The sequence below is a fragment of the Mandrillus leucophaeus genome, unplaced genomic scaffold, assembly GCF_000951045.1.
Source record: "Mandrillus leucophaeus isolate KB7577 unplaced genomic scaffold, Mleu.le_1.0 Scaffold1176, whole genome shotgun sequence".
Taxonomy (NCBI): Eukaryota; Metazoa; Chordata; class Mammalia; order Primates; family Cercopithecidae; genus Mandrillus; species Mandrillus leucophaeus.
Genome location: NW_012100054.1, coordinates 1,086,818 through 1,097,937, shown reverse-complemented (window position 1 = coordinate 1,097,937; position 11,120 = coordinate 1,086,818). Strand labels below are relative to the sequence as shown.

Sequence of the window (11,120 nt, the reverse complement as noted above, 5' to 3'; positions counted from 1 at the left end):
ATTGTGGTACAATAAAATGCAAATTTTATTGCACTTATGATATTTTATAAATACCATAAAATTATGGTATTTATGGTATTTTTGATATTTTATAAATTTATGGTATTTATGATATCTTATATATACCATAACATTACAAATAACATAAAATAAAATACCATAAAATGGTTGGGAGGTAGGAAGGACTGACAAAAATTGGTTTTCACCTGGAAAAATATACATACAAGAAGAGCTAGCTAGGAAAGACTGCAGATGTCAGGACAGCTCTCTTTCAGAAAGCAACTAGAAAAGCTATGTCATACACAGAAAAGCAGGTGTCTGATATGAGCAGCCATGACATCCAGGACTTGAAGGACCAAGGTACTAAATAAAAACAGATTAAACAAAGCTATGCTGAAGGCAGGAAATAATAAAGAGAGAAATTAATAAAATGGGAAGAGAGGGTACCATACAGAAAAATCGACAAAGCCAAAGTTGCTTCTTGAAAACATTCATAAAATTAATAACTTACCTTACAAGATTCATCCAGAATGAAAAAAAGTAACACAATTTCTTAATAACATGGGGAAAGATATAACTACAGAAACAAATATTGAGGATATTAAGAACAATTCTATGCCAATAAATACAAAAATGTAGATGGAATGACAAATTCTTTGAAAAATGTAACTTTCTAAAACTGATCCAAAAGTAAATAGAATATTTGACTAAACCCATATTTATTAAAATATTTGTATCTGTAATTAAAAATCTTCCTACAAAAAAACTCCAAGCCCATAATTTTTCTAAGCATTTAAGGAAGAGAACAGGAGCCTGTTTTGTGATACCTAAGTAACTTTAACAATACAATCTGATAAAACTATATAAAATATACGACACAAAAATCCTAAACACAATCTTAGCAAATTAAATCCAGTGGTGTATAAAAAAGGTTACTATATAATGACCAAGTAAGATTTATTGCAGGAATGCAAGACTGCTTTAGCATTTGAAAATCAATTAATGTAATTAACAACATTTTAAAAGCAAAAAAACAAATACCATATGATCATCTTAATAGGTAAAGGAAAATCATTTTATGAAAACCAACACCTTTTTAGGGTCTATTTCTGATAGACTAAGAACAAAAGGGAACTTCTTTAGTCTGTTCAGAATTTCTATAAATTTGATAGGAAATATTGAAAATGTTCATTTTGAGACTGGGAAAAAGACAAAGATGCCCATATCTCACTTGTATTTTGCACTGTGCTGGAGGTCCTAACAAGTGTAATGAAACAAACAAAAAGATGCAAAATCTATGATGACTGGAAAGGAAAAAACCTACCCTTATTTGAAAGCAAAAACTACCAATAAACTATGAGAATTATTAACTAAATTTAATAAGGCCCTGAATACTAGGTCAATTTTAAAAATCAATTGTATATGTGAATCTAGCAATGAACATTAGAAAAGGAACTTTGAAAAAGGTACTATTTACAATAATAATAAGAAACATCAAATATCTAGGAATAAATCTAAACAAAGATGTGAAAAATCCTTATATGAAAATTTAAGAAAGCTAAAATAATTATAAGGATATATGATGTTCATGGATCCAAAGCTTCAATATTAAAAAGAAGTACATTTTATCTGAATTTATCTATAAATTAATACAATTCCAACTAAAATGCCAATAGGTAAGTTTTGCGGAAATTGAAAAGTTGATTTCTAAGTTCAAGTGGCAATATCAAGAGGCAAAAGTGTCATTTCAGAAAACATCAGTAAAATGTGTTGGCGAGATGTAAAGCTACTAGAATTGCTGATTGGAGTGCAAATTGATACCACTGCTTTGGGAAACTGCATGGCACTATGTCCCAACAATTCTGCAGAAAGGCAAACATGTATTTTTAGCAGCAAAATTTATCATAGCCCCAAACTAGAAAATACCCAAATGTCTATTAGTAGTAGTATGAATAAGTACATTGTGAAACATTAATATTAAATGAACTAAATACAACATGAAGAATCTCACAAACATATTGCTGAGTCAAAGATGACAAATGCAAGGGTATGTATTGTCCAATTCCATTCATATAAAACTTAAAAACAAGAAAAACTAATTTGTGGTGGTAGAGGTGCTAATAGTAGTTAAATTGTGGAAAGAGATATTGTGAGAGAGAAGAGTGATTCTGGGATGCTGGTAATATTTTTTAATCTTAAATTATAAACATATGATGTATGAACTTTCCCGGGTGATTAAACATCAAGAAACACATTTCTTTCTTTTTTTTCTTTCCTTCTCTCTTTCTTTCATTCTTTCTTATTTATTTATTTTTTTGAGACACAGTCTCACTCTGTTGTCCAGGCTGGAGTGCAGTGATGTGATCTCAGCTCACTGCAGCGCCCACCTCCCGAGTTCAAGTTATTCTCCTGACTCAGCCTCCAGAGTAGCTGGAACTACAGGCACACAGCACCATCCCTGACTAATTTTTGTATTTTTAGTAGAGATGGTGTTTTACCATGTTGGCCAGGCTGCAACATTTCTTTAAACATGCAAAAATAACCAGGAATAATGTGGGGTGTGAGAACAGCCTAGACTATGAAATATTATCATGTATTATGGATCCACATTAATTTAAAAGAGTGCAGTATTGACAGCAGAATAGATAACAACAGGAACAAAGAGCAGGTTCAAAAATGGGCCTAAATGCAAAACAAAACTTTTCTACTATGTGTATGTACACAGTTACTTGTAATGCTGGGAAGTTTTAGATATCAATAAGTTGAGTGAGTAAATCAAGTTAAAATCCTAGGTTATTCAAAGGAAGCAAATCACTAAAACAAATATTTAAAATTATGGGCCTCCATGTAAAATGTTGAGCAAAGATTCCCATCACATCTCAATAACAAATAGAAAAAATCAAAACAAAACGACTTTTCCTATATACTTCTTTTCTTTCTTTAAGATGATGCATAGATTTAAATTGGATGGTGGAGGTGAGGGGGACAAAGGTAACAGACTTCCTTATTATCTGAAAAGAGACAAAAATTTGACCCCACGCCCTTTTGTTTATAATCTGTCTGGAGTGAAAAAGTGTTTTGTTTTGTTCATTTAACTAAAACAGGATTGTAAAAGAGTAATGATAGAACGCCACTTCAAATCAAAAAGTGATTTTGTGATCTCTTCAATGCAAAAATCCAAGGGTAAATTTTGTTTTGGGAGAGATTGAATACAGAAGATTAAACACTATTATCAGGAACTGGCTTCTCTTTCAAGCAGTCATTTCCTCTGTGTTTCCAAGATGGCTGCCAGCAGCTTCCTGGCAAGCATCTTTCTGATTTCTCACCCTGTGAAAAGGTGGGGGCCTTTGTCTCAGCATTCCCTGCATTAAATTTGTTGAATTAAAATGGAATATTTTGGGGCCCAAACATGTCACACTCATTTCTGAGTCAAACATGCTGCCTAAAGAAATGCACCAATTTGAGTGATTTAGTCCTAAATTATATGCTCCATGTTTGAGCTAGGGAGGCATGAACACATGGGCTGAGAGTAGGGAATGAAGTGGGCTCCCCAGGCGGAAATTGGGGTAAGGCCATTAAAGAGAGGCTGAATAAAGTTCAGGTGGCAAAGTGTTCACTCTAGGGTAAAATACAGTTGGGATGGGGACAAAAGAAAGAGAGGCACTACAAATTTAACCTTGATATTTGTTTATTGATATTAAAAAACTAAATACTAAGGACAGAATGTTTTTGTTCTCTAAAAATTCATATGTTGAAGCTCTAATCCCCATTGTGATGATATTTGGAGGTGAGGCCCTTGTGAGGGAGTTAGATGGTGATAATAGAACCCTTAGAAATTGGATTAGTGCCCTTATAAGAAGAAACACAAAAGTGATGATCTTTCTCTCCTCGGTGTGAGGACATAGCAAGTAGATGGCCTTTTACAAACCAGGAAGAGGACTCTCATGAGCACCAAATCAGCTGGCACCTTGATTTTGGATTTCCCAGCCTCCAGAATTGTGAGAAATAAATTTCTGTTGTTTAAGCCATTCAATTTACGGTATTTCATTTCACCAGCCTGAGGAGATTAAGACAATAGCCAAGTCTCACTTTTTGAAAAAGTAAAGATATAACGAGGCAGAGAAATATTCCCTATCTCCTACATTTTTCCTGATGTTTTCAAATTTTCTGTGGTTATTTTGGTGACAGTGTTTGTTTCCGTGAGCCAGCCTGGAATGTAAAGCAAGCACTCAGGATAATTGATGATAGCTGCCCCTGCAGAAAAAACTGTCTTGTACCAAAGGGACTGTTTTTTTTTTAATCCTTTTTTCTATTACTGGTTTTAAATAATGTTTCTGACAAGATTCTACTTTTCTTTCTGTCAACTGTCAGTGAACAGTATTGGGCATTATTTGTGGGGCTGTAAATATATTACATGAAAAAATAATGAGTCCTTAAAAAGTCAAGAGAAATGCCTCCAGAGATATTTACCTAACATGTGATTTATGTAGGTCCAGGAATGAAGTCTCAGAAATTTCCAAATGAGAAGTCTGGAACATAAAATAAAGTCTTTTCCAAATCAGCCTTTGTTGTAGCCTGTGGACACATTTCCATTTTACTTTTAATCTGAACGTTGGAGAATGTTTTTCATGTTCAACTTAAATTGTTTAGTTAATGGTCTAAGAATAACTCTTGGGAACATCCCTCATCATAGCATGTTATTACTCTATTCTTCTGACTGAATTTGATGTATCTATTGTGTTCCTGCTGCAAAAACCGATCCCTGGGATTAATCATTTTCTTTTTAGCGGCTAGAAATTGTAGACATTTAATGGATATACCTACATCAGTCAATTTAATGAGTCGCATTGTCTAGAGTTTGAAATATACTGATCACTCTAATGTTAAAATATAATTGACATTCATCCTTATTTCAGGTTTCCAAGTTTTCCAACTTTGTCCCTCCTGCCTGCCTGAGAAGGGTAATTTAGTTTAAGCTTAAAAAAAAAAGTTGTCCAGTGCCTGGGAAGTCAAGTGGATCTACTGGGTAATGTTCACAGAGAGTAAACAATCTTTGTGTCATTTACTACAGTACACCTTCAGCAAATCACTTAGCTTCAGTTTCTTTAACAGGGACTATTTTGTCATCTTAGTAGGAATTGTTCCATGGAAGGATCGCTGGTTAATATTATCTGGGGGTATCTCTGGCAGCCTTACAGTTGGAAAGAATGGGATGCTGATGTGGCTGTGGCATCTGCTGCTGGGTCATGAGCCAGGGCCTCCATCCTCCTTCAGGGGCTAAGCACAAGGCCAAAGGGGTGGACTTCCAGATAAAGGAGACCCAGCCAGTTGTCAAATACAGTTACAGGAAAGTAAGTGTACTCGAACCTGAGTTATAATTAATGGTTTTTTGTTTATGTTTTGTTTCAGTTGTTTGAATTTATGAACTTTTTGGCAGAGAACGTCATCTTCTGTTACATGGGCCTGGCACTGTTCACGTTCCAGAATCATATCTTTAATGCTTTTTTTATACTTGGAGCCTTTGTATCCTTTGAAATACAGAACATGGGGTGATTAGAGAAAATAACAAATGACTTACTTTTACTGATTATTCTGTTAAATTGTTAAAGCAGTTTCCTAAATTCTACTGCAAGGTTCAGACACAAGGCAGATATGTGATTTCTAGTTAGGGGAGAAAAGCATCCTAAGAAATTTGGACCTCCATTAAATAATTATGGTTCAGGATAAGAACTTTGGAAAGAACTATGGAAATAAAGGGGGAAATTAAAGGAAAAGATATTTTTCAAGTCAAAATATGTTTAACTATAATTATGAATCACTTACATAAAAATTATGTCAGTGTATTCTTTATAGAGAAACAGACTTAATTTGCATTAGAGTATATCAGGAAGCATCCAGGATTATTCAGCTTTAGAAATGTTTTCATTGCAAGATGATGAAATCTCTTTTCCAATGAGGACTTCAAAAATAGGACAGATGATCAAATGAAATGAGCGTGATGCATGTGCTTTCAACATTATAAGCATTGTTCAAATGTAGGTTCATTTGAATAAGATAGCACCCTTCCTTTCCTATGAAGACAGATAAAATCTAGACCTCACTTTTAATGCAGGGGTTTTTCCTAGCTCTAGGCCTGGGACAGGAGGTATTTCCAGTGGGAATGGATATCTATCCAAAAGGATGTTGAGCCATTAGGAATGTCCCCAAAGACAGTTAGCAACTGTTGTCCTTCTTCCCACTTGGAAGATGGGCCGAGGCCACCTTGGATCACAGATAATCCTAACAGCCAGGAGAAGCAATTCCTCTCTGTAAACTGTGTTCCAATTACACATCTGCATTCGCTTCTTAGTCTCTTTTCATTGAGCATTCAGCTGAACCCTAAAATTTCATCTAAAACCTGGATTTTAAAAGGAAGTTACCTTCCCAAATAACTCCATCCCATTGAGGACAAACTAGAATAGCCCATCGGGGAAGGAGTCAAAGACAACAAAAAGGGAAAGGTGAAGAGCACCAATATTTTCAAAGACTTTTACTTATAAAACTTTGATTTTAGCAAATAGCCACATAAAGCAAGAGTTGTGTTATGTAATTAGACAGGTAATTCCTCTCAAAATTAATTCACCAAAAGAAAAAGATATGCAAAGCTTGCTAGATGTAGGAAATATAAACTGATAAGAAGGAAGATGGTAAACATGAACAGAAGCACATTTATCCTTTCCAAAGTGCCATTTGGGAAGATAATACTACAGCATTTGAATGGTCTCTGCCTCACATTTTACAGCAGAATTGAGGATAGTCAGTCACCAGCAATATAAATGTGATTAGAAAATTTACAGTGATTGAAATGGTATTGGGCTAACAATTTTAAAGCCAGTATCAAAGAAAGACAGAATTCTCTATTATTTCTGGGAATAACGACATTGAAATATAAATTTTGAAAGCAGGTTGGACAAATGTGAATTGACATGTTTATTTCTGGTTTTGGGGTCATAATGTAGAGAAGCTTAAGGACATAATATTTAAGCTCAAGGATTCAAACCATCATTGCAGCAACATTTTCCTCAATGGTTCCCTGTGCTTATCTACAGCTAGCAATTTTTGTTGCCAGAGCCTGCAACATATATCCCCTCTCCTTCCTCCTGAATCTAGGCCGAAAACAGAAGATCCCCTGGAACTTTCAGCACATGATGATGTTTTCAGGTATGTGAACTACGTTATGTGTTATTGCTGCTGGTTCTCTCACACTTTTACAGAACATGAAAAACCATGAGGAAATTTAAACCCTTTTGGGGAAACAACTTCTCTTTACCCCACTGTACCTAACACTATGCTGATTCTCCCTAAGTGCTGAGCAACAGCAGGATTTCTCTTTCCACGTGGGAAATGAAGTTAGAGGGAATCTTGTTGGTATGGCTTCAAGGTACCATATCTCGTCGGAAATTGGCCTAAAGTGGACATTAGACTTTCCTCTGACCCATTTCAGATCAACTTTTCATACTGGGGAATTTGAATTATAATTTCATAAATTGCATGCTCAGGGTAAATAGTTTATAAATGGTGCCACTCTTATTCAATGTTCCTTCTCTATAAAAACCTTGCTCCTTCCTTATGCAAAACTCCAGAAACTCTTCATGGTTAATACAAAAGCAAATCAGACCTAAGAATGCTCAGTTGTCAGTTGAGAAAACAGATATTAATTGAGCACTCACCAGGTGCCTGAGATGAGTTCTGAGCACCAATTGATGAAACTGACAAGGTCTCTGTTCTCAAGACATTTGTGTTCTAATTGCTTAAACCATACCTCAAGGCTCCTTTCCAAAAGAAAATAAACCAAATGAATTTTCTGACCTTTGAAAACCTCTGGGGATTATGGTTTATCTTTAGTCAATTAATTTTCCTACCTTCAGTCTTTCCCTGTTCAAAGACCTTTTGCAGAGATCCTTACATGATTCCTATGTAGCTGTACACTTACAATGTGCTCAGAGGTAGTTATTGGGGGATACACGAGAGTTTACAATAAAACCTGCTGTCAGCATGAACAAATACAATTTAGGGTACGTAGGGGCATACAGAGAAAGTGAGAGAAATGAACATTTATTAGCATTTGCCATTTGCCACTCACTATTTTTTAATTAATCCTGTGAAGCAAATATTAACACATTTTGTAGATGAAGAAACTGAGGTTCAGGATCTCAAAAAGGTTATGAAACTTGGCCAAGAACAAAAGTATTCTTGAACTGATGTCTGTGAGATTCCACCTAAACCCAACCAAGTGTCTCAAAATTCACATTCCTGAGAGCAGTAAAAGGTTTGTTTCGCCTTCAGTGCCATTCTATACTGGTCCATATGGTTAAAGGGGCAGCTCCCAAGCTGAGAATGAGTCATCAATTCAAATACGGACAAATGGAGATACAACATTAAATTTGCCCTACTGAAGGCCTCTGACAGTACTTCCTTACATTTCTAGACATGTTAGGGTAAGAGAGAGAGAGTCATAAGGAAGGTGAGAAGTTGGAGTGGTAGGTTATTTTTGACTTAGAACAGTAATAAACTTTGGCAATGAGTTGACTTTTATTATGAGAAAGCAAAAGGTAAACTTGAGCACTCATAAATGGGAAGCCAGCATTGGGTTGCATTTTTTCAAAACATTTCTGGGAATTGGAAAGCACTTTTCCTTCTTTCCCATCAAAACATCAGTAACTTTACTCTGGAGAACAGCAGTTTATTTTCAAAGCTTCAATATTACATTTTAAACATTGCTTTATTTGACAAACAATGCTTTGAGAAAAATGTAAGGCCTTAGATAATCATGTTAGATTGTGAATTGTCTGCCCAAATGGCCACCTGGCTTGATGGTTTCTCCAGGCTTTGGCACCTTCTAAGTTTGTTTAACCATAGGATTGTAGCTGCATTAAAACCTCGTAGAGGCCAATTATATGATGTATACAGCCAGGGGATGTGAGGAGGTCCAGAGTTTATCTTTATGGTATTCTAAAGCCAGGAGTCAGCAAACTATGGCTCTTGAATCAAATCTGGTCCATGGCTATTTTGTTAATATTACTAAGTTGGAACTCAGCCCAACCCATTTGTTTACTTATTGTCTATGGTTGTTTTTGCAATACAGTGGCAGAGTTGTGAACCGTATGTAATCATGTGGTTCATAAAACCTAAATATTACTATCTGGCCCTGTTCTGAAGTATCCTTACCCTCAGGGAGAAAAACAATAACCCTATCATATTAATGGGGTTGTAATTATTAGTTTAATTCATGAGAATGCCAATCAGCCAGTTCCCATCAATTAAAAAGACAACATGCCAAATTTTCAGAACAGCTACCTACATATGGCTCTGATGTCCAGGGAATGCCACCCATTGTCTTCCATATTGAGCATCCATATCACCTGCTGGCATTGGCATTGTTAGTTAGCACTTAGCAGCTTGAACTCAAGGGCACAATCATCTTGGGCCAAGGTACACTTCTTTTATGTATTTGATCGGATTTTTCTTTTGTACACTTTTCACATTGAAATGAATCTGAACATCAAAGAGATTGAGTTTCTTCTTTATATTTCTAATGTCAGTTTTATTAAAAGTTAAAATTGATAGTACTCTTTTACATGGTAGAAATATCATTGGATTTTGCACTAAAAAGCTGTCTTCTTAGCTTTCAAATGAAGAGATAGTAATGTTACATATATATATAATGGAATCATTGATGCCATGCTCAAAAGTCACTTTATACCTTCCTAAGCACTTTCATTGGCACTGCTTTGAGACTCATAGCCACAGCGAGATAGGATAGCCATTATGCTCTCTTTTTTTTCATTTTTTTTTATTGTGGTAAAATACACATAACATAAAATTTCTCATCATAACCATTTTAAGAATACAGTTCAGTGTTGTTAAATACATTCAAAATGTGCAACCGTCACCACTGTCTACCTCCATGATTCTTTTCATGATGTAAAACTGAAACTCTATACACATTAAACAGTTCATTCCCCCTCCTCCCAGTCCCTGGCAGCCACCATTCTTTCTGTCTCTATGATTTTGACTTCTTTAGGATCCTCATATAAGTAGAATCATATAGTATTTGTCTTTTTGTGATTGGTTTATTTCACTTAGCATGACATCCTCAAGGGTCATCCATATTATGGCATATTATAAAATGTCCTCCCTTTTAAAAAGGCTGAATAATATTCATTGCATGTATATATCATATTTTATTTATCTATTCATTTACCAATGGACACTTGGGTTCCTTCCACATGTTAGCTATTGTGAACAATGCTGCTGTAAACATGGGTACACAGACATCTCTTCAACACCTGGCTGTGAATTCTTTTCAACATATACCCAGAAGTAGAAGTGCTGGATCATATAGTAATTCTATTTTGAATGTTTTGAGAAGCTGCCATACTGTGTTTTTAACGTAACTTTACCATTTTATATTTCTACCAACAGTGCCCAAATGTTCTTATTTCTGTACATTCTGGCCAAAAATTATTTTCTGTTTTTTGTTTTGTTTTGTTTTGTTTTTGCTTATGGTAGTCATCCTAATGGGTATGATGTAATAGCTCATTGTTCTTTTGATTTGCATTTCCTTCATTAATAGTGATGCTAAGCATTTTTTTCATGAGCTTACTAGCCATTTGTGTATTTTCTTTTTTTTATTATTATTCTTATACTTTAAGTTCTAGGGTACATGTACACAACGTGCAGGTTTGTTACATATATATACATGTGCCATGTTGGTGTGCTGCACCCATTAACTCATCATTTACATTAGGTATATCTCCTAATGCTATCCCTCCCCCTACACCCTCCCCACAATAGGACCTGGTGTGTGATGCTCCCCTTTCTGTGTCCAAGTGATCTCATTGTTCAATTCCCACCTATGAGTGAGAACATGCGGTACTTGGTATTCTGTTCTTGCGACAGTTTGTTGCATCCATGTCCCTACAAAGGACACGAACTCATCCTTTTTTATGGCTGCATAGTATTCCATGGTGTCTATGTGCCACATTTTCTTAATCCAGTCTATCACTGATGGACATTTGGGTTGATTCCAAGTCTTTGCTATTGTGAATAGTGCTGCAATAAACATACGTGTGCATGTG

General features: G+C 35.3%; 1 protein-coding gene across 1 annotated transcript in view; it reads left to right on the top strand.

Annotated features, from left to right (window-relative positions):
- Positions 1 to 5,246: 5,246 nt before the first annotated feature.
- SLC9A9 (solute carrier family 9, subfamily A (NHE9, cation proton antiporter 9), member 9) overlaps positions 5,247 to 11,120 on the top strand; it is a 229,736-nt gene continuing 223,862 nt past the window's right edge. The window contains exons 1-3 of the mRNA XM_012001354.1: positions 5,247 to 5,351; positions 5,410 to 5,523; positions 7,089 to 7,200. Coding sequence (XP_011856744.1) covers positions 5,247 to 5,351; positions 5,410 to 5,523; positions 7,089 to 7,200 — 331 coding nt within the window. The remainder of the gene's footprint in view (positions 5,352 to 5,409; positions 5,524 to 7,088; positions 7,201 to 11,120) is intronic.